General features: G+C 25.9%; 3 protein-coding genes across 4 annotated transcripts in view; 1 reads left to right on the top strand and 2 right to left on the bottom strand.

The window, feature by feature from the left end:
- The window catches only part of me31B (ATP-dependent RNA helicase me31b), a 12828-nt gene extending 9943 nt beyond the window's left edge, over positions 1 to 2885 (bottom strand). Inside the window, exons 1-6 of the mRNA XM_015331282.2 lie at positions 2548 to 2885; positions 1108 to 1276; positions 796 to 1002; positions 404 to 575; positions 151 to 301; positions 1 to 55 (exon numbers count right to left, since the gene is read on the bottom strand). The exon at positions 1 to 55 is cut by the window's left edge and continues 141 nt beyond it. Coding sequence (XP_015186768.1) covers positions 1 to 55; positions 151 to 301; positions 404 to 575; positions 796 to 1002; positions 1108 to 1248 — 726 coding nt within the window. The 5' untranslated portion in view covers positions 1249 to 1276; positions 2548 to 2885. The remainder of the gene's footprint in view (positions 56 to 150; positions 302 to 403; positions 576 to 795; positions 1003 to 1107; positions 1277 to 2547) is intronic.
- Positions 2886 to 3260: 375 nt separating this feature from the next.
- LOC107071881 (uncharacterized) lies at positions 3261 to 5611 on the bottom strand. 2 transcript variants are annotated; one of them, XM_089174900.1, is made up of 5 exons: positions 5483 to 5611; positions 4910 to 5258; positions 4415 to 4675; positions 3912 to 4347; positions 3261 to 3838 (listed from the first exon to the last, which is right to left on the bottom strand). In XM_089174900.1, exons 2-5 carry the CDS (start codon positions 4968 to 4970, stop codon positions 3676 to 3678), a joined length of 921 nt encoding a protein of 306 aa, XP_089031026.1. In that variant the 5' UTR covers positions 4971 to 5258; positions 5483 to 5611; the 3' UTR covers positions 3261 to 3675. The 2 variants fall into 2 exon arrangements, with proteins under 2 accessions (XP_089031026.1, XP_015186774.1); XM_015331288.2 differs by lacking the exon at positions 5483 to 5611 and having other exon boundaries at positions 4910 to 5410.
- Positions 5612 to 5644: 33 nt separating this feature from the next.
- yl (Putative vitellogenin receptor yl) lies at positions 5645 to 24494 on the top strand. The gene is made up of 32 exons (XM_089174899.1): positions 5645 to 5784; positions 7185 to 7248; positions 7920 to 8047; positions 8175 to 8312; positions 8465 to 8570; positions 9378 to 9527; positions 9984 to 10100; positions 10197 to 10322; positions 11791 to 12006; positions 12333 to 12504; positions 12594 to 12795; positions 13617 to 13808; positions 13887 to 14007; positions 14076 to 14216; positions 14279 to 14531; positions 14900 to 15096; positions 15187 to 15339; positions 15664 to 15797; positions 18451 to 18581; positions 18678 to 18871; positions 19285 to 19460; positions 19703 to 20022; positions 20484 to 20791; positions 20941 to 21183; positions 21637 to 21789; positions 22398 to 22543; positions 22635 to 22726; positions 22821 to 23058; positions 23136 to 23307; positions 23569 to 23857; positions 23936 to 24059; positions 24155 to 24494. Exons 2-32 carry the CDS (start codon positions 7188 to 7190, stop codon positions 24260 to 24262), a joined length of 5301 nt encoding a protein of 1766 aa, XP_089031025.1. The 5' UTR covers positions 5645 to 5784; positions 7185 to 7187; the 3' UTR covers positions 24263 to 24494.
- The last annotated feature ends 170 nt before the right edge of the window (positions 24495 to 24664 follow it).

Below are 24664 nucleotides of genomic sequence, written 5' to 3'. Positions count from 1 at the left end.
TACAGTTAATGGAAAGGTAGCTGAATATAGCAAAATCTGACGTTCGTGTGGCAATCTAAAATGAAACAAAATTAATTAGTTTTTAATTAACGAATAGTTTTAATCTTTTTTCTTTCTTTTCATATATTAATTATATTCTACAAAACTTACTTAGAAATGACATGATCCAACATTCCCTTAAAATCTTGCGACAAAAGCTTATCTGCTTCATCCAAAACTAATATTTTGCAGTGATCCATGTTCGCAACGTTTTTGTCCATAAGGTCAAGAATTCTTCCTGGTGTTGCTATTATTACTTGTACTATATGAATTTACAAAAATTAATTATATATAAATTATCTGTTTGTTAATATTTTATACAAAAATACATTATATGTATATATTAAATAAAAATATTATAAACCTTTCTGATAAATCCTCATAATATCGTCACGTAAATTGGTACCACCTGTAGTTACCATTACTTTAATATCCATATGTTTTGCAAGTTCAATACATATTTGTGATGTTTGAAGGGCTAACTCTCTGGTAGGTACAATTACTAAAGCTTGAATTACATCTTTTCGTGGGTCGACCTAACCAGAATAAAATTTCATTAAATTACAATTAAAAATTCAAATGAATTTTGTATTATAACCTCTTTAATTATAGCAACACGTGAAACTTGTGTCCACTAGCTTAAACATAAGAATTAAAAAAAAAATATATAACCTCAATTTTGTCACAAAGTTCCACGTGTAAAGTTTCAAAAAAAGAATTATAAATTGTAAAGATTATTAGAAATAAAAAACATACCTGTTCTAGTACTGGAATAGAATATGCTCCAGTTTTGCCAGTACCATTTTTAGCTCGAGCCAAGATGTCTTTACCAGACAAAGCAATGGGGATACTGGCTTCTTGAATTGGAGATGGTTTTTCCCAACCCTTTTCAAAGATACCCATTAGCAACTCTCGTTTCAGGCAAAATTCTTCAAACTCGTTACCACGTGTGTCAGTGACATCCTACAATATATATAAATATATTTATTTTTATTACAAAAAAGAATAAAATAAAAAAAGAAATTTGAAATAAATAATAAATACAATAATATAAATGTAATAACTTACACTAGTCTTTATACGTTTATCCTTTGGTGGAATTTTTAGTTTGGCTTTCCAACCTACATCGTCCATCTTTTCTATCTCTGTTTTCGTATTGAGAGCAGAATTGAGCATGTGGTTTGAGTTCATATGTGTTTCGGTCATCATCTTGGAAGCAACGTAATGTAATTACTTCCTAAAAAAAAATAAAACGAGAAATAAAATTAAAATATATATATATATGTTTAATTAAAATTCTTATAACAATTTATATCGACAAAAATATTAAATAAAGTATCAGAGTCGATAAAGTTTCTATTCAAAGCATATTATAACATAAGAATAATATAATAAATCTTTCTTATGGATTATATAGAATTTATAATAACAGAGAGAGAAATATAATGTAAAAGAAAGAAAGGAAGAAAGAAAGAAAGAGAAAAAAAAGATAAACAAAGAAGACCTCTGACTAATATTGACTCCAAACCCCCGTAGAAAGTCTTAATCTATATTTACTTTCAATATTGTGGTTTTTATATATTCGAATCACATTATTAACGTATTAAGTTATGTACAAGCAAAGTCGTTAAATTCAAATTGAATACAAATATATATGTATATATACATATATATCGAAATACTGTAATTAAAATTTTCTATAACGTTAAAAGTAACCTAAAAGCATATATTTATATAAATGGAAAATTTCATATATTAAAATATATAATAAATAATTATATAATAAATAAAACATTAGATAAGATATAGGGAAAAAAAGTATCTGTTTGAAATTCGGTTAACGTAAAAAAAAAAGACCTTTCTTTCTAGGTCCGAATTAAACATACATACACATACAATTACTACCACACCAATATACCTAGGTTACTAATTTAACGTACTTTACACAAACATACACACATACATATATATATATATAAAACTTGATTAAGCCGCCAACTTTAACGAGCGAAATTTTCGAAAGTACCACGTACACAAAACGAAACGTGGATACAAATTTACATCATAACGAACAAATTTAAATGAAAATTCAAATGGATCAAGATTTTTGTAATTATTCAAGGAATTAGATTAAGAGAAGAAGAAGAAAAAAGGCGTTTCTACGATTATTATCGACGAAGTGAAAAAAGAAAGAAAAAAAGAAACAGGACGCGTGGGTATACTTTTTTTTTACTAGGAAAGAAATTTCTCTGTAGGGACAAAAGACTGGAAGAGTTTAATGGTGGGGATAAACTAATGAAAAAACGATGGGAAGAAACGATATACCTTTCGTTTGTAAAGAGAAAGAGAGATAGAGATATGATAGATAGAAACTAGAAAATTCCTAAAAACATACGTTACTGTTAATCATTCTTATGAAATGTGATTGAAAGAAGAACGACAAGAATGAAAATTGTATAAAGAAAACATCGTTATGATCTAAATAATTATAGTTAACGTATCTCTTACCTCGAAATGGATGGATATCGATGCTGTGCGCAGCACTCGATTAGGAAACAACACGCCAAAATGGCCGTTCCAATGTCAAGTTTTTATGGTCTCTTAGCAGTACGTTGAAATATAGCCGTGTTTAATTTATTTATTTCTTCGAATTTTACGCGATTTCTAATCTTGGATAAAGTTTACTTTCGCGTTTTGTAAGTAAATTTTTTTCCCATTAACTACTCGATACTCCTGGCGATTTCTAATTTACAACTAACGCACTGCGTCAAATGCTGACGATTAATACTTGGCTTAAATCTTATACGAGATACACCACGAGAAAAGAAATTTTACTCAGAAACGAAATTCTCGAAGGCTTTCCCTATGGTGCATATATATTAAACTATCCGATACAGATGGCGCTACATTGCAACTTCCCCATCTTAACGGAGTCTTTTCAAGTTTACAATGATCGATCGATGCTCGACTCTGATTGGTCGATTATTAGCAAACATAATATATATTTATATACAATATCTTCTTAATTAGTTAAAGAATTAATTATTCGTTATTCTTTAATTTATTTATTTTATTTTTCATTTATTAATGAATTAATCTTTCCAATAAAAATATTATATTTTCCACATAAGAATTTTTGATATCTTTTCAGTTCAACTGTTTTGATTTATATTCGTTTCTGATTGGTTGATTAGTAGCATTAAGAATATACCTTTCTCTTCAGACACTTATTTTCTTATTTTAAGTAATTAACTAATTTGTAACAAAAAGGCTTGCTTCGTTAGAATTTAATTTTATTTAAAAAATAATTACTATTTTTCACGATATATATAATAACTATTCTTTCTTAAATAAACAGTTCTTGCGAAAGCGCATGCGCATATCATTACACTTAAAAATGTACCAAGAATATTTAGCCAACTTTACACGAACAAATTCGGTAAATAGAATATAACATTTTTTTTTTATTTTTCTTTAAACATTCATTCGAATAAAATTTAAAATCAACTTATTATTGAAATAAATGAAAAAGAAAAGTTAAAAAGCAAAAACCAAATGACAAAACTATAACTTGTATTAGTACATAACCTTTTTTTTACGACGAAAAATATTAAAAGATATCTCATTAATGAATCTTTAATTAAATTGTTCTCTTCTCTGAGTTATACGATATTTTCTACAAGCTTCAGGACAATGGCGTTCTAAATATCGTCTTTGTGAAAATGCTTTAAAGCATACACCGCAGCGCCATTGCCATTGATGATGATTTCTTGTTCTTTGATGAGCTCGTAAATTTGATCTGAAAAGTAAACATAAAAAAAGGAATAAAATTGAAGAAATAATTGAGATATCAATTAATTAAAAATGATTACCGATCGGCAAAAGATTTGTGACAAACTGGACACTCGAAAGGCCGTTCTCCAGTATGAAGTCTCAAATGTCCTTTCAAAACCCACGGCCTGTCAAAACATTTTTGACAATATGGACAATAATGCATCGTTTTATTTTTTTTCCAATTTGAATGGTTATCGATATCAGGTAACATTTTATCTTCCTTCGTTAATTTTTTGGTCGTAGTTGTAGTAGTAGTAGTAGAAGTAGTACTAGTACTTGTACTAGGAGTAGCGATATTGGTTAGAAATAAGGTTTGCGGTATCGTTTGAATTTCCCGCTCTTTTGTACTTTCGTTAAATTTAACATCTCGACAAATGATCTTTTCCTCGTTCCCCCGTTGATACGCCGTAAAATTTGATTCGTCAATGTTAGATTGTACAGTTTGAATTTCTTCAGTTTGATTCAACGAAGTACCTGATACACAAATATACAAAAGAAATTTATTATTTAATATGAAAATAATGATTTAACAATATGTAACCTTCGTTAGAATTAATATCGTAGAAATTGTAGCCAACTGATAACGTTTCATTTTTGAAGAATAAATTTTCATGGGAATTTGAGTCATCCAAAGGTTTTAATTTCCATAATGAATCATTATTCTTTTTAAATGTATATCGTGTTACTATAGGAAGTCCGGAACACATCCAAACATTGTTGGTAAAATTGTTATTAACTTCTTGAGTACGTTTTTGTCGTTTTAAATCCACAGATGGTGGAATCCATTTTAAATCTATATCCTCTGAGAAAAATATTTCATTAACCAATCGTTATTATTAATTAATATACAAAAAAAGAAAACTACGTAATAAATATATTGAACACAAGATATACACACAAATATTCACTAATTTATATTACTATGGGTAACACGTTGAACCTAAAAACACAGTATACAAATGTATAGTTGGCAAACAAAAAAAATATAGAAAAGAAAAATTGAAAAAAAATATATATATATATATATGAAAAATACCTTCGCAAGAATCTTGAGTCTTCTGATATCTTGCCATAGATCTTAACAAACATTTTGGCATATTATTCTGATATTATTACACTTGTTAACAAAGTACAAATAACATAGATGATAAACGTTTACCATAACGAGAGTTACATGCACAATATGGCCAATACAATTTCGTCATTTTAACGTAGTCTTTTGTTTTATTCTTTCTTTCTTTCTTTTTTCTAAGTCAGTAGCGTATTAAGAAAAAAGTCTTACCAAATAATTTTTAAATTTTAGATTTTTTTTCTTTTCTTTTCTTTTAATTAAATTCAATATGGCGGATGGCGGTTTTACATTATTGTTTTTCATCCCTTTACCCCTATACATGTACACAACATATGATTAGATACTTTTTATATGTAAAAATATGTAGAGTATTTATATTAAATATTATTAATCATTTTTCTTCTACATATTTTTATATATATGATTTCATTTGAATGTAAAATATTCAAATAGTGTGTGTATGCATGTGTATGTATTTAGAAACTTGGATATTTTGTATTTAATTTCAAACGTAGATCAACTTGAATTTCTATTTACAAATTGATTCTTCTTATAGATAAATTGAATATCCAAGAAATTCAATATAATTGTATATTTGCTGATACATCATCAATGTCGACCTTTAATAACCTTTGATAACGGTTATTCAACACAAAGACAGGATGGATATAATTTAAATTGATGAGACCATCACAGTACCGGCCGGACGTGCTTACAGATTGTACGCTTCTATCGTTTTGAATTCTACTCACTGATTCCAATTATACATCTTTATATACATATTGCACATATACATATACACATATATATGTATATATATATATTTTGATTTTATTAATGTGAGTATTCAACATGTTTCATTTTTGCGATGATCGATTATTCTGAATGATGTTTTTTTTATTATTTTCTAAATTTCACTGTTAATGTTTTGTTATTTATTTATTTATTTATTTTTTAATTTGAAAAAAAAAGTAATTTATTATTAATAAATTTATAATGATAATATTGTATATATGATATAGTATATATATCAATAATAATCAAACTTTTTATAATTATTTCTAATTTATTTTATATAATATAAAATAATTATGTATATATATTATTTTATATTTTATATTTTTTATATTTTATATTTTTTATATTTATTGTATATATATATATACATGTATATGTATATATTATGTTAATAATATAATAATTATTATATTTTATTAAGTATAATAATTATTATTTTTTTTTATTTTTTTTATTATTTTATTATTATTAATGTATATATATATAGGGTGTTCAAAAAAATTAGGACCAAACTTATACTACTTAGGTCAAATAGATGAAAAAGAAAGTTCATATAAATTTATTATGCACAAAAATATTTGATTCTAAAAATATTTATTATTTATTGTGGTAGTTATATAAGAAATATTCGAAAAAATCCTTATTCTGCAAAAATGCAAACTTCCGTTCGTCAAATTAGCATTTGTCGAATTCTTTTAAGTATTTCAACTGTATTGGAAATAATATTAAATACATTTTAATTATATTCTTAAAGTTTATTTTCTATTTCTGTCGTATTGTTATGAAGCAAATGTTTTACGTGACTTTTATCAATAAATAAAAGTCCAAATGAGTATTAAGTTAGGTGACCCCTGTAAAGTTTACTGAATCATTGCGTGAAAATTATAATATGCATACGATTTTATAAAATAGAATTATAACACGAATTTTGTCCGTAAATCTGATGAATATTTATATATGTTCAACAAAACATTTTCGAACATAAATTTCTATGAACTTTGATCAGTAATACATAATATAAGTTTGATTCCAACCTTTTTGAAAATTTATATATACAATATATATATTTTTTTCTTTTAATATAATTTCTCATTGAATAGAATATTTCATAAATATTCATTTTATTTCTATTTAACCTTCAGATATATATATTATATTTACTTACATAAACTCTTTCTTTCTCTATAATATCTATATTTATCTCATAACAATAGTATTGTTTCCATTTTTCTAACTTACAACGTGTTTGAAGGTCATTGTTTAGAAGAAATTCTCTTCAAATCTAAGCTACTTTTCTTTTTTCTTTTTTGTTTTTCCTCAAATATTTTTATTTCATTATTATATGTAATCATGCGTAATGTAACATATTTAAATAATATTTTATATATATATATATATATATATATATATATATATATGGGCTTTTTATTTTTTTTTACAGATAATGTTACATTTTTTTCGTACAATACTATGTTGCATTTTTATTTCACAAGTTATTTCAAGAGGTAAGATTTACAAAAATATTTTAAAAGAGAAGAAATACAAAAAATGCTCAATTGTGTTAACACACTATCAGCGTGTCGGGTATTTTTACCCGTTCCACAGACTGGCGCTGGTCGGCGGATCGCGTATTAATACGTTTTATACAAAACGTAAGCTAAGTTTCAGTTAAACACTTACTAATGCTTGTTTTTTTTTTCATTGTCACTAATTTTTGAGCAGGAATGATGTTTTTGGTTGTTTTTTTTTTTTTTTTTTTGTAAAGTCTGACCAGTTTTTAGTCCTAAATTTATTAATTTTTAAGAAAAACTAATAATTTTATGAAATATGTTATTTTGGCATTGCAAGTTTTGTGCTTACAAAGTAGCATAAATTCAGTTGATTGATTTTGATAGCATTAACTTTAAGTTTTCCACATCTTTGAAATACTATTTGATACCTACTTTTCAAATTTCATTGAAATCCTACTATTAGATGTGAAAATATAACATGTTTTCTAAAAAGTGCACTGCTTTCATATTTCGCTCATTTTCGCCCGCTACGCGCGTGAGTCAAGCTCACGACGTTTCCGACGATAGTGTGTTAATTAATATGCATATAATTACGAATAATTATTATTATTTAATACAATATTTAATTATGATGTGGAAATTTAATTTTTGAATTTTGTGTTTAGAACTTCGATGCGTGAAACCACACTGGTTCAAATGCGAAAGCGGAGAATGCATATCGTACACATTCAAATGTGACGGTGCATACGATTGCAGTGATCAATCGGACGAGAAAAATTGTGAAAATTTCCAAGTAATTATTTCAAGACTATTATTATTATTATTTTTACAATTATTCGTATGCATTTATTGATAAAAAAAAAAGAAAGATATATTAAAATATTATTTATTTCTTTTGACGTGTTGTTGTTGGCGCGCAGTTTAAACCAGTGCCGGTAAATTGTACCGAGAACGAGTACACCTGTAAAGACAACACCTGCATATCAATCGAAAAATTTTGCGACTTGTGGCCTGATTGCGACGACAAAAGCGACGAGTACTTCGGATGTTACAAAGAAGTGGGCAAAAATTATGATTACGATAAATAATTCTAATAATTATCATTTATATCTTAAAAGACAATTTTCAAATTTTATTTATTTTAATGTAACCATGTATTTCTATTATTTTTTCTTTCTCTTCGTTTGTTTTTATCTTAACTTTCTCTCAGAAACAATGTAAGAATTTTCTATGCAACAACGGCTATTGTGTAAGAAAAGAATGGGTTTGCGACGGGATGAAAGATTGTCCAGACAATAGCGATGAGATTAATTGCGGTTAGTAATTTTATTTATTTATTTATTTATATTTAGTTTAAACGTATTTGTGCATACTTTACCTTTAAAATGTATAATATTGTTAATTAGTGAAATAATTTGATAATTCATGAAATAACTCTATATATTTATAAAGAATTTTATTATACACTTTAATTTGTTATCTTGTGAAATAATTAACAATATATCAATTAACAAGAGGCGAGTAGAGGGAGAGTTAAATTATAATATTGAAATTATATTTATTAATATATTTTAATTATTATTAAACATAATATTATTTAAAATAATATATTAAATTATTATAATTATAAATTATGTTTAATAATATATATAATTAATAATTATATATTATATAATTTAATATAAATTTATAATAAAAAATATATATAAAATAATATATTATAATAAAATAAATATATATAATATATATAATATATTAATAAAGGATATTTAAATATTATATAATATAATATAAAATATAATATAAAATATAAAATATATAATAAAATAAATATATATTAATATATATATATATATATATATATATATATATATATATTATAATTATATATTAATATATAAAAATAAATAATATTATAATAAGTAATTATTATATTACACATAATAAATAATTAAATATATATATATAATGTTTCCTGGGTTAAAATATATAATTTTCTATTATTTCATATTTTAATTGATCTAGTATAGTTATTTCACGAATTAACGAATTTCCATGTTTCAACACTTTGTAAATAAAATGTATTTATTTATTTATTTAATTAATTTTGTATTTTTCCACAGGCGATGGTACTATACAACCGGAAAATTGCAACAACGAGATAGATCATTTTCTTTGTAAAAATCAACGATGCATATCATTGACTCTAACGTGCAATCAAAAAGATGATTGCGGTGATAATTCAGATGAAGACAATGATTCGTGCGATATATGTAAGTCTAATATGATAAAAGAAGTTTAACAAAATGAACGAGCTTATCTGTAAATTTGAAACTTAAGCTTATTTTAATCTTAATTTTAATTTTATATGTTTATTGTTTATACATTCATTTCTATCTCTGTTTGACTATATAAATAATTATTTATTGTATTGATCATATTTATATATAAACACATTTTATAGAAAATTTATTTAAAAGATACATATTTTTCTTTTCTCTCTTTCTCTCTCTCTCTCTCTATCTCTCTCTCTATCTCTCTCTATCTCTCTCAATTTTCAACATTTAAGTTAAAGATTATTTATATTTGTTTTTAATAAATTATTCAAGTTATGTCGAACGATTCTTCCTTTTGTTTTCTTTTAATTTCTTTCTTAACATACAATAATTCGTTTATTGATTGATTTTATTTAATTAATTAGCTATTGAACAATTATTTATTATTTGTAGATAAAGAGTTTTGTTCGAAAACTCATGAATGTGAACAAAATTGTAGAGCAACGCCACATGGTCCTTTTTGTTCTTGTTGGACAGGTTACAAGTTAGTAAATAATACTATCTGCGAAGGTAAATTTATTAATAATAATAATAATAATAATAATAATACACTATTTTTTATATGATAAAAGAAAATTAATAAATTCATCGATATGATTGTTTTAGATATAAACGAATGTGAATTATTTGGAAGTTGTTCTCAACATTGTATGAATAATGCCGGATCTTACACTTGTTCTTGCGATCTGGGCTACGAATTACAGGAAGATAAAAGAAGTTGCAAAGCCAAAGGTAAATTTAATGATTGGTTTTTATAAACAAGTGTTTCCGCATTATCATTTGCCATTTTTGATCGTGTTTTTACAAAAATCTCTGCGTTAACTACCTAACGTTTCAATTTTAATATAATTTGATTTTATTTTATGTATATAGGATGTTAAAAAATAGGTTCAACAATATTTAAAGGGCTTGTAGTATCAAAAAGAAGTAAAAAATGTAACTCTAATTAACACTGGTCCTAAAATCAATCCTTTCAATGTAAATTAACTTTTATTATTTATATTATAAACGAATCTTTTGATAACGTTTTAAATCTACGTAAAGGAATTTGTTTAGAAATATATTAGTTTAAGGTTGTCAAGTTAAGTTTATTATGAAAATAAAAGTATAAATTATTTTAATATCAACAAAGAATACATCATAGATATAAACATAATACAAATCCTAGATATTTGATTTGTCTTTCTTCCATTTGAATAAAATTTCTAACATTTGTGGATAATTATGGAAATAAATCATAAATTATTCTATTTAATAATTACTATATGCTCTTAAGATATTGGATTCCTTTTTTTATCAGCCTATATATATTAATAAAATTTAGAAATTAATTATTTAGTAAATACTATATCATTTTGTGTATAATAATCTAATATAATCTGTATAGTAATCTAAATTGAATACACGTGTATTTCTTAATATAAAAATAATTGTATTATAATTATACTAAACTTGAAATTAGTCAACTTTGAACATATTACATTGAAACGTATCACAGAGTTAATAGTTTTATAAATTAATTATATTTACTAAATTAATTATTTAGTAAATAATATTTCATTTTATGTATAATAAGATCTACATTGAATACACGTGTATTCCTTAATATAAAAGTAATTGTATTATAATTATACTAAACTTGAAATTAGTCAACTTTGAATATATCACATTGAAACGTATCACAGTTATCAGTTTATAAAAATGAATTTAATTCAGAAAAAGAATTTATTGAAAAATTCAAAGTTTTTATTTCAATTCAAATCCAAGTGGTTGTGAAAAATTAATTTAAAATTTTTAAAAATTTCTTTCTTAATAAAAGAGGATACAAAATGGTGTAGTAACGGTAATGGATGTTATAATTAACTGAATAAAACACTGTAACGATAACATATATATATATATATATATATATATTGCAATTTTAAATGGAAAGTTTATCGAAACATAATAATTATTAGTTTTGTAATTGTAAGCCGGTACTTGGCATTCAACATGTAAAAATATATCATACTAAATTAACAAAATCATATTATTATCTAATGCATCGATATGATTAAAATTGTATCGTTCTTTCTCAACATTTAATTTCTCACTTGATATATGTTCATGATATTGCAAATAACTTTCATCATTACATATGATCCATATCAAAACCTGAAATTATTTTCATTTAATTAAAATGTTTCTTTTATTTTTATAGATTTCGAAGCACTAATGGTCTTGGCCTCAAAGACAGAGATTCGTGGATATAATTTAGAGTCAAAATTCTATTATATGATACATACAAATTTGAAACAAGCTGTCGGAGTTGCTATTGATTCTGAGTATATTTATTGGACCGATATTTATCATGGTGAATCAGCTATATTTAGAAGCGATCAGCTTGGATATAATAAAACGGTAATCGTTACCGCAGGTAATTCAACAAAAAATACGTTTTTATTAATAAAATACAGTAAGACCTCGCTTAACGCGGGAGATACGTTCCAATAAGTTCCAGCGTTAAACGAGGCTATGCTTATGCTTATGTTAAGCTCTGTTTCATTTGCACACATATTCAACAAGTATCAATTCAGTGTGCAATTTAGGGGAACCCCAATACTACCGTGTAATACTGAAACAGCGTTAAACGGGGTCTTACTGTATACTAAATAAATGTACAAATCAAATATTTACAATATTCAAAATAAGTGTAGCATAGTTGTAAAGTTGTATATATATATCGATTTGATTCAAATTTAGGAGTGGGTGTACCAGAAGATGTAGCAGCCGATTGGATAACTGGAAATATATATTTCACTGACAGTTCATATCAACACATCGCTGTATGCAATAAAGATGGAGCATATTGTACAGCATTAATACACAAAAATATTGATAAACCAAGATCCATAGTTCTTTCACCTAAATTAGGGTAATATTTTTGAAATTAAACAAAGCTTTTTAATAATATTTTTCATATATATATATTATAGACAATCTGTTAATATTGTAATTTTTCAGTCTTATGTATTGGTCCAATTATGATTTCAATCCGCATATAGCAATGGCATCGATGGATGGACAAAATCATGTTAAATTTGTCAAAGATAATATTGAATGGCCAGGTGGTTTGGCAATCGATGATCCAAATGGTAGATTATATTGGATTGATTCAAAACTGCATAAAATTGAATCGATACGTTTGGATGGTAGAGATAGGAGAGTTAGTATTTTATTTAATTAAATCAATCGCATAAAAATGATTCAATTAACATGTTAACCGTTAAGTATTTCTACATAGTGTATCTAAAAAGTTCGGTGAATGGTCTCAGGAAATAAAGAAAACAAGAGTTACAAACAAAATACCTTTATTGGCCTTCAAAGTAATCACCATTAACTACAATGCACTTCTGACATCGGTTGTACAGCTGTTGGAAACTGTTAGCAAACGCTTCTTGTGGAATCGTTCGAAGCACTGCGATCAAGCTCACGAATTCCAAAACTGTTGCGAAGCGTAAGCCTTTCAGGGCTAATTAAGGCGGGAAACAGAAAGAAGTATGCCGGCGCCAAATCTGGAGAATAAGGAGGGTGTGAAAGCACAATGACCTTGCGTCTAGCGAGAAAGTTGAGCATTTTGCTCCATTTTGCGCTCCATGTTGCAATGACACGAGTTCTCACACTGATCCTGTTAGTTGGGTCGCAGCGTTTACCACCGCTTCACTACAGTGCTTTGCACGATAGGAAACGTTTGTTGACATGTCCTTCAATGGGTATGCGCGGGCACCTCATCCTTGTTAACGCGGTTTGTAAAATATGAGACCATTCACCGAACTTTTTAGACACACCATGTATTTAATCCACAATGATCTGTCAGCCATACAAAGACATTTAAAAAATATTGGTAATTAGTGACTGATGTTACCTGAACGGAAATTCTAAGGACCGGCATGGCATTTAACATTTTAAATGAATCTACATTAATTATTATATTATCTATTCATAATGAATGTAATTTATAATATATTTGTATTTGTGATATTTCAGACAATATTGGTTGATATGATCGAAAATCCATTTTCTGTAGCAATATATGAAAACATGTTATATTGGAGTGACAGGAATTCAAAGAGCGTAATGGCTTGTAATAAATTCACTGGAAAAAATCGGGAAACTTTAATTCGTTCTGATAGTATAACTTATGGGATTCATATTTATCATTCCGTTCTCAAACCAAAAGTATATAAAATTTATTTCTTTACTTCTTTGTTCATTTTTATAGAAATAGTATGATAATTTTAATTTTGTTTTATTCAGATTTTAAATCCGTGTAAAGATAATCCTTGCTCGCAAATTTGTTTATTAAATTCAAACAATAATTATACTTGTGCTTGTTCATTGGATTCACGTCTTGCTGCTGATAATCATTCTTGTAGAGGTACATTATTAAAAATGATTGATTTTTTTTCTCTTTTTGAATTAATATTTTTTACTCTTTTTTTTCAGTCATTAAAAAGAAAGAACATCTCGTCTTAGCAAGTGAAAATATTTTTATAGATTATTATCATGAATTACTGGGTAAACCAAAAATGAGCATGACTAAAACAGTAAACTATGTAACCGTTATGGCATATGATCATATAAAAGGTAAATTATAAAAGTTATATTTATCGACATTAATGAAATGAACATTTGATTATTTAATTTAGGTGATATTCTTATCTATGATCAAATAACGCAAATCGTTTATCGTTACAACATGAATAAGAATCTATTTGAAAAAATAATGTCTGTAAAAAACGAAATATTTGGTGGCATGGATTTTGACTATGTTGGTAATAATTTATATTGGTCTGATATGGAACAAAAAACTATCGAAGTTCATAGTTTTGGAACAAAAGAAAAAACTGTCTTTTACTATCAAGATGAACCACAAGATATTTCTTTAGATTCTGATGAAGGGTAATACACATCTTTCACGTTATCTTTTTTTTTCTTTTAAATATAATATTAAAATAAGCAATTAATTAATATAATAATATTCTTTTATATAATAATATATTGTATATAATATATAATAATATATTAATATATTAATTTAATAAATTAATATAATAATATTCTTTTTATTTGCGTATCTAAAATAGCAGAATTTTGCAGTATTCGGTTTTACAAATTTTTATGAAAATTATATGTGCCATATTCAACTAAATATTTTATCCAATTATCGCTCATCATGAAAGTATTAACAAATTAAGCTAAATTATTATATAAATTGAAATTTCAAATTTTAATTCTGCAAATTGGAAAGAAAAAAATGTATATTTCAGAACGATGTATGTAGTGTTTCATTTTAACAACACATACCGTATACTTCAATTACAAATGAATGGATTGGGTGCACACGTAACATTAGTGGATGAAGGATTAGCTGGTAAAAAAATTTCTTTGTGTTATGATAATACAACGAATAAATTGTTTTGGGCTGATCAAGGTTATGGTAAAATTGAGAGTATTTCTAAAGGAGGTGAATGAAAGAAAAAATTAATAATAATAATAATGATATATATTCAATTAGAACAAAAAAAATGAATTTGAATTATTTTTATTTTGAAAGGAAAACATAGAAGTATTCACAGATCTGGTTTATCGGAACCAATGAGTCTTGCGATACTTGGAAAGAATATTTTTTGGACCGAACGATTATCTAATCATTTATTTTGGAGTCACAAAACGAAAGGTTTACAATTTTTGAAAAAAATACCTTTGGGTTAGTATCGAATACATAATTTATATTTAGGATAATTCTTGAAACTGAAATAGTTTACTCTGTTCCTTATCAAATAAAAAAAATATAATAAAACAAAAAATGATACATCCTAATTTGTTATATGACATTATTTTTCATCGTATAAAAAAATAAGTGTCATAAGAAATTGAAACGTATTATGCCGTATGATTGTTTTTCTTCTATAATATTTTTTTCCCCTATTTTTACATAGTAAATAAATAACAGTCTATTTTAAAAGAATCATCCTATGTATAAAATAATCAATATATATTTAAAATGATCAAAAAAATATATTCTTTTTAGAATTATCGACGAGACATCATACGATACATATAGTAGCTACTCATACAGTTTATTATAACAATAACAAACAAAGTTGTCATAACGAAAATGGTGGTTGTTCTCACGTTTGTCTACCAATAAATTCTAATTCTTTCGTAAGTTTCATTTATACTTTAATCATTTTTATGATAATGAAAATTTAATATTGTTTTATGAAAAATATAATATTGTATATTTATTTAACACTTTGAGCGCCACGCTCATTTTCAAGGAGGTTTCATTTAAGCAACGCTCATTTTTAAGGAATTCCTCGTAGAACTGGAGCTAGCAACATCGGGAAAACAATAATTTCAGATCAGCTGATTTTTTTATATGTCGTTTTTCTTGCTCTTTCGGTTAGAGCCTGAGCTACCTGGCTGGCGGTAGTGGTTGCGTTTAATAGTGCGCATCCTACCTGTACAGGTCTAGGTTTAAAATCCTAGATTTAAAAAAAATTTTAAGAAGCCTAATTTTCTATTTATTGATTTTAGATAGGTTTACCAAATATAAATTTTTTATTACCAGACACTTTTATCATTGCTAATTATCTGCCATATGCAATTTTGACTTTTTTTTTTTTTAATAAAAAATTCAATGTATTTTTTTATTTGTTGGCGCCAGTTGCGCCACCGTCGCTGTCTATCTCTCTTGCACTCTGAACTGTCTCTCTCTGACTACTAGCATCATACTGCAATACTTTTCATAAGTTTGTCGTTCTTATTCTAGGTTTAACAACTGAATTAACGTTTGGCAAATTAATTTCAAGCTTTTGTATACTCAAATAACATAATATTAAAATTACAGACATAAAAAAATACTTTGAATTTTTTATTAAAAAAAAAAGTCAAAATTGCGTATGGCAGATAATTAGCAATGATAAAGGTGTCTGGTAATAAAAAATTTATGTTTGGTAAACCTATCTAAAGTCAATAAATAGAAAAATAGGCTTCTTAAAATTTTTTTAAAATCTAGGATTATTACCTGTACAGGTAGGATGCGCACTATTAAACGCAATCACTACCGCCAGCCAAGTAGCCCAGGCTCTAACCGAAAGAGCAAGAAGGACGACATACCAAAAACTCAGCTGAACTGAAATTCCCTCTCGAAAACGTTGCTAGCTCCTATACTATCGCAGGCTACGCTTGCCGCTCGACTTGTATTGTAGGGCTATTGTTTCTTATCGCAGTAGAGGATTGTTTACATTTAGAATGAGTTGCATATAGGTATTCCAATTATCTTTTGTTTTCTTTATCGTTTGGTTTGCTAGATAAAATTTTATCGAAATGGATTAGTGGCTGATTTTCCTTTTACAACAAAGAAGTTCATTTGTTTTTGGCCTTGTGCAGACAAAAATTTTCTTTTGATTGACGCAGCCTAATGGAAAGTCTAGTGTCCGCCACTGGTGGCGGAAGTGGCGCTCAAAGTGTTAAACAATTTTTAAAAATTCTTATTCCTAATAATTAATTCTCTCTCTATATATATATATGGGACGAGTGCTTCCATGCCAAACTTATTGGGCATTCGTGAGAAAGGTTGGTCGGTGGGCCCTGGATAGCTTAATTGGTTAAAAGAACAGTCGCCCGGAAAGCGGCGAAATCCGTAGTTCGAGTCCCCCGGTTTAGTCAGTCCAGCGGTCCAATTTTTTTCACGAATCCCACACATGGGGGCTCAGTCGGGATGGAGGGTCTGTTTCGTAACATGTTCCACAGTCTTACAACGCCACGAGAAAAAAAGACGAAAGTTGATGAAAGTTGATGACAAAAGACGAAAGTTGAACACGAAAAGACGAAAGTTGATAACAAAAGACGAAGTTGGCGAAGTTGGTGGCGAAGGACGCCACAAAAAAGAGGAGATGATGTTGGGTGGCATATAACATTCGAAGTCGAATGTTGTTAAAGGGGGGGGGGGTGAAATGTGGGACGAGCGCCTCCATGCCAAACTTATTGGGCATTCGTGAGAAAGATTGGTCGGTGGGCCCTGGATAGCTTAATTGGTTAAAAGAGCAGTCGCCCGGAAAGCGAAAGATCCGTGGTTTGGGACCCGGTCCATCAGTCCAGCGGTCCAATTTTTTTCACAAATCCCACATATTTATATATATATATATAAAAGACCAAAATAGGAGTGTTTGCAAAAAAATGTTCAAGAATAGCACGTGGGTGTTGTTCTTAAAAGAATTTATTACTAATTAACTTTATTTTCCTATATACAACATTTACAAAAACGAACAATCTAATATTATCTGAACGACAATTATGTCTATTCCTCATTTTTGACATTCACACTCTTGGTCTGTTAAATCTGTCAGTCCTATTTAAGTATTCAATCTGGTCTATGCACGTAAAGTCTTTTTTTTCTTTTGTCTTTCTTTCCTACGCCTTTCCTACTACCTTCTTATTTATAAAAGCGCGCGTAATTCAAACGGAAGAAAGTACACTTTCTTTACATATATATAATTTTTAATTTTTTAATTAAATAATTTATTAATTTAATTGTTATAATTAATATTATATTAATTTATTATTAATTAATATATTAAATTAATACATTAATATATAATTAATTGATATATATTAATATATTATAATTTATTATTAATTAATTTAATAATTAATTAAATAATATTTAATATATATAATAATTAATTATATATACTATATATACATAATTAATTATTAAATATATTATATATTTATTATATATTATTATTATATTATATATTATTATTTGACATTTTTATATTAATCAAATAATATTTTTTAATTATTATAGATGTGCGCGTGTCCGCCAGGAATGGCATTGGATATTAATGAAAAAACATGTCACGACATTGTCAATTATTCTTGCGCATTTGATGAAATTAAATGTTCGGAACACAACATCTGCATAAAAACAACGCAAATGTAAGTAAAAAAGAAAAAGAAAAACTAAACATAGAGAAGTTTACAACAAACATTTAAAAAATATTTGAGTGATCATTTTTTTTCTAATATTTTCAGATGCGACGGAAAAGTTGATTGTCCTACTGGCGAAGATGAACCGGACAATTGTTATTCTATCAATTTATGTAATAAAAATCAATTTGTTTGTAGAAATGGTGAATGTGTAAATCTTACAAGCCGTTGTAATTCGCGTTACGATTGCAAGGATCGTTCGGATGAGGAAAATTGTACTACAATTATTTGTGGACCAGGTAAAAAGCAAACATTTCTAAACATCATAAACGAAGAAACAAATTTCATTGAATTATTTAAAATTTATTTAACACTAGATATATCAGACCAGTCATTTTGACTGTGTGACGCCATTTTAATTCAAAATTTCTATTTCATGTAGTAACATTTGAGTTGTGTAAATAATTAAGCGTTTTGTTATTTAAAAATATCTATAAATCTATCTATCTATTAAAATTATTATTGTTAAACATTTTTTGTTATTTTTTAAGAGTAAATAAAGACTGGAAGCTTCAAAAAGCATTTTTTTATACACCGGTTATTTTGACTAGTGTGGTATAAATAGGTACACTGAAAATGGTGGTATATCTAATGTTAAGTTTATTACTATTATTATTATTATTATTTAATTATATAGGAAATATTTTTTTAGATTTGTTTCAATGTCACGAAGGTTCCTGCATATCAAAAAATCTAGTTTGCAATGGAGTTTACGAATGTTCCGATTATTCCGATGAATTAAATTGCGCTTCTCATACTTGTTCCAGCACAGAATTTAGATGTACAAGGGGTACATGTATTCCTTTCGGTTGGGTTTGCGATGGTGAAGTAAGTTTTATTTTTAAAATTATTCCTTACATGAAAACAATGAAAATAATAATATAATAACAATATTATTATTATATTATTATTATTATTATTAGTTGGCATTACGAACTCGAAAGTTCATTGCTGCAAATACCAAATCCCACCATTTTTCCCGTCCCTGAACGCAATCCTTCCATTCGCTGTCTTCATATCCTATTTCTTTCAAAATAATAACAATATATATATATATATAAATATTTTAGTTCGATTGCAATGATGGGTCAGACGAAGAAAATTGTTTAAATAATTGCAAGGATAATTTATTTAAATGTTTAAATGGAAATTGCATAGACCGATCATTAGTTTGCAACGAAATCAATGATTGCGGTGATTTCTCTGACGAGACTGATCAATGTTTATATGACTTCGAAGATCCTACGTTTAGAAGTGGAAATAGACATGATTATGATTACAAAGATATTGATGTATATGGAAGTTATCGACAACATCAGAAACCAAAAATCTGTACTAAAACTGAATTCAAATGTCGGAAAACTGGAATATGTATTCCAAAAAGTAAAATGTAATCTAAAACAATTTAATATTTTATAAAATATATTCTATTAGCTTGGCAAGAAAGTAATTTCAGTTTTCTTATATTTAATATAAGATATATATATTTAATATATTTATATTATTTATATAAATTTAAATAAATATATAAATATAATTTATTTTATAATATTATATAATAATTATTAATTAATAATTTAATTAATAAAATAGTAAAATAATAATATAAATAAAAATATATAATAATTTATAATATAAAATACTTATATTATTTTATTAAATAATAATATATATATATATATATATATAGACATATATATATATATATAATTTTATAATAATTTACCTACACTACCGAAATTACTTTCTCGACAACCTAATACTTTTTATAAAAAATTTCCTCAATAAATAAATAATTGGATATGATTTTTATAATAATAAAATAATTTATTATTTGTAATTTATTTATAGATGCGACGGTCAACGTGATTGTTTATACAACGATGATGAAAATAATTGTCCAAATTGTCGAGCCAATGAATACGCTTGTGAAAATAAAATTTGTATAACGCAAGAGTGGGTATGCGATCAAGTCAATGATTGTGGTGATAATTCGGATGAAAAGTATTGCGATGAAAAAAGTTTAACAAAATTTATCAAAGATTCGGAAAAGGATTGTAAAGAGTATCGTTGCAACGATGGCAAATGTATTCCCTTTTACAAGGTCTGCGATAACAATAATGATTGTTCGGATGGCAGTGATGAATTAAAACAATGCAGTAAGCTAAAATTTTATTTGAACCCTTTAAAAAGCTTTAAATACTTTCCAATGAAGTTGTTCATATTTTTTTGTATGAAAAGTATACAAATATATACGTTCAAATAATCCACACCAATAAATTGTGCTAAACATAAATTGTATTTTCAGTGCGAGCATGTACGTTGAATAATCCCTGTCAACAGAAGTGTAATAAAACACCGTTAGGTCCAGTTTGTACTTGCAATCCTGGATATAAATTAGCTTCTGATCAAGTAAATTGCGAAGATATAAATGAATGCGAGTTAAATGTATGTTCTCAAATTTGTCATAATATTCGAGGTGGATACAAATGTTCTTGCAAAAGTGGATATATCTTACAGACCGACCAAGTTTCTTGCAAAGCTTATTCTGGTAAATACTAAAAGAGCAGAACAATTCAAAATTCATTTCTTAATATATATTTTTATTAAATATAGCGTTAAGTTAGGGTTACTATATTTCGTTTTTTTTAAACCTTAAATTTTAGTAAAGTCAGTTCTTGTAAATATGCAGAAATTTCCGGATTTTTACTCTTTCCATACTTTTGCTAATATTATTATTATTATTATGTTAAAATATAACAATAATTGATAAGATTTATTTACTACTTAATGGATAGGTATTTAATATTTTTAAAAGTAAGAATATTAACACTTTTTTTTGTATTATTGATATTTTATTTTACTTTACTTTAGATTTATGTTGTGTCTCGTATTAAAATGTTTAGTTAAAATAATCTGCATCTATATTTTGACAAAAGGAAAATATAGTAACCCTTACATATAATACTAAATAAATAAAACGATAATATCATATTAATTCTAGACACACAAATGCAAATAATAGTAGTTGCTGGATACGATGTTAGCAAAACTACGTTTAATTTCAACGATCACGAGGTACTCCATCATGATCCACATTTTGAAATTTATGGTCTCGATTTTAATGCAAGAGAACATACTGTTTATTTGAGCAATGGTATATAAAAATTAATTATTTTTTATTTAATATCATAATAGATAATAATAATGTTTGTAAATATTGAGTTGTTTGGAAAGTTCGTGCTGATTTTCGGTAGATGGCATAAAGTTCTTTTGCTAAAAAAACCTGAAAAGTTCTGAAAGAACGAAATTTTTAAGTTACCATTCAAGGTGAAGAAAAATTGTGAAACAAAATGGCACTTATATGGATTAAATTATATATAAGTGCCATTTTGTTTCACAATTTTTCTCCATCTTGAATGGTGACCTAAAAATATAATAATAATAATATATGTAATATAATTATATATATTAATTAATAATAATTAATATAATTATAATATTAATTATAATTAAATAATAATTATAATAATGAATAATAAATTATAATAATTTAATATTAAATATAATATTAAAAATATTTAATATTATAAATATATATATATTAATAATATTATATATAATTATAATATAAATGCGTTGCATTACAATCTTCTGTTAAAATCGGCACGAACTTTCCGGACAACTCAATATTTACAAACATTATTATCATCTATAATATATCAATAATTTTAACTATATATATAAATGATCTATAATCTTTAGTTATACTTGGAATTATAACAAAAATCAATATGAAGACGAAAAAAAAAATAATAATCGATAATATTGGAAAACCCAGTGTAATAGCAACCGATTGGATAACAAATAATATTTATTTTTTCAATGACTTATATCCATACAATATCAAGGTAAATATAAACGTGATTTGAACAAATTATCATTAGAAATAAATAATTGTACATTTAAAAAATTTAACTTTAATAAAATATTTACATTTAGGCATGCAATTTGGAAGAGGAAAAATGTACAATTGTTTTAAAGATCAATGGAAATAGTACAATAGAATCGATCAAAGTTGATCCAACCAATGGGTAATATGAAATAACTTATAACAATAATTCAATAAAATAATACAAATAAATAATTTGATTTATAATTAATCGATAAATTTTAAAATCAAAACAGATTGTTATTCTGGAGTCAAACCGATTGGCAGTTTCAAACTCAATCAACAAGTAAAATATACAGATCAAGTATGAATGGTACTAACGTTGAACCAATTGTTACTAAAAATCTTGGTACTGTACAAAAATTAACAATAGATTATAGAAGATCGAGATTGTATTGGTGCGATACGCAATTAAATATCATCGAATCGGTCAATTTTAATGGTACCGATCGAAAATTATTTTTAGAAACAGAGGTAATTCGGTTTTTGTATTCACTCATTTTTTTTTTTTGGTTCGTATCGCATAAATGATTATCAAAAATAATTTACAGGTAGAACCTTTGGATGTTCACGTTCACGATGATTATATTTATTGGTTACATTCCAATACGGGTTATATTAACAAATGTAAATTAACAAAGAATACCATTTGTACGACCATTCTTGTTTCACGATTAGTTACCAAACATTTTATTATTTTTCACGAGAATAGTCAACCATTAGGTAAAAATTGAGATATTATTTACGTTGTTATTTGTTTAATGTTGAAATATAAATGTTATTTTGTTTTTAAACATGTAACTCTGGTTACATGCTTAATATTTTGTTCTATTACATTTTTTGTTCATTATATATAAAATTGTTATGTTATTTTGTTAGAATAAATCTACAAACAAATTATACATCTATGAAAATATTAATTATAATATCAACCCAAAAATAACTTTATCGGTTAATTTAATCATTTTATTTGCTTATTTTAAGTACCAAATAGATGTCAAAACCATAAATGCGCTTACATGTGTCTTTTGGATGAACAAGATTCCACTTGTTTTTGTCAATACGGACAAACAATGAACAATGATTTTTCGTGTAAGAAAAATTCCAAATTATATGGTTTATCGAAAGCTTTGAATAAACATAGTATACATACTCAAAATAAAGGAATGATAGTTGGCATAACTATTTCTTTAGTCACAACTGCTGCCATTTTATCTATTTATTATTATTATCAACATACAAGAATAAATCGTGGGAGTAAAAATGAAATGAGGTTTGTTTTAATTTAATAAAATTGTAATCAATTATTTTATAAGATAATAATCGAGATTAAATTGTTTTTACATTACAGCATTCATTTTCTAAATCCTAGCTACAATGAAAAAAATGAAATTCAAAATTCATTTAATTATATGGAAACTTTACCACCTGGTGAACACGAATATATGAATCCAATAATTAATATATCAAATAAGGTAACTAATTGTGTATTATTTTTATATTTAAAAAAAAAAAAAATTAAAGATAATTCATATGTGAAATTTTGTGTATCAATTGTTTATCATTTCAGTTGGATACTAAAGTAATGAATACAAATAACGTAATTGAAATTGAAGACAATTCGGAAAGTGAAACGGAAAATATGAAATACTCGCAAGAAACAAAACTAATAAAGTAAGAATATAAATAACGAATAGAGGAGTATTGATTAATAAAGTGATTTAGATTAATTATTGTTATTATATAAAACATAGTCACATACACATACAAACAGTGGTTGACTTATGTAACATTACAATGTTAATATATTTATTTGTTGATGTACATTTTCTACAATCACCCGTTATTATTTTATTATTTAAAAAATAATTGTGTGTTCATAAATAAAAAGTGAAATATTTTTATAACAATCAATTTATTTCTTTTTTTTCAAAAAATTCATAATATATGGTGGACTCCTAGTATAAATCAAATTCCTTTAACATATTGTGAAAATATTACAAATACTTTTTCCCTAAATCAAATGTTGGAATTTCCGGTATGTAAAAAATTAAATTTGTTCGAATTTTTTTTAATTAAC

The sequence above is a fragment of the Polistes dominula genome, unplaced genomic scaffold (genome assembly GCF_049000335.1).
Source record: "Polistes dominula isolate Pdom_NZ unplaced genomic scaffold, Pdom_raw_medaka contig_78, whole genome shotgun sequence".
NCBI lineage: Eukaryota > Metazoa > Arthropoda > Insecta > Hymenoptera > Vespidae > Polistes > Polistes dominula.
Note: the sequence above shows the minus strand (reverse complement) of the source record. Positions and strands in the feature narration are given on the sequence as shown.

Coding starts and splice junctions, on each gene's coding strand:
- LOC107071881 (XM_089174900.1), bottom strand. CDS start 4,970: ATGCCAAAATGTTTGTTAAGATCTATGGCAAGATATCAGAAGACTCAA. Junction 4,676..4,909: donor GACTCAAGATTCTTGCGAAG/GTATTTTTCATA, acceptor TATTTTTCTCAG/AGGATATAGATTTAAAATGG. Junction 4,348..4,414: donor CGATATTAATTCTAACGAAG/GTTACATATTGT, acceptor TTTGTGTATCAG/GTACTTCGTTGAATCAAACT.
- yl (XM_089174899.1), top strand. CDS start 7,188: ATGTTACATTTTTTTCGTACAATACTATGTTGCATTTTTATTTCACAA. Junction 19,461..19,702: donor GTTGGGTTTGCGATGGTGAA/GTAAGTTTTATT, acceptor TAAATATTTTAG/TTCGATTGCAATGATGGGTC. Junction 23,308..23,568: donor CGAGAATAGTCAACCATTAG/GTAAAAATTGAG, acceptor GCTTATTTTAAG/TACCAAATAGATGTCAAAAC.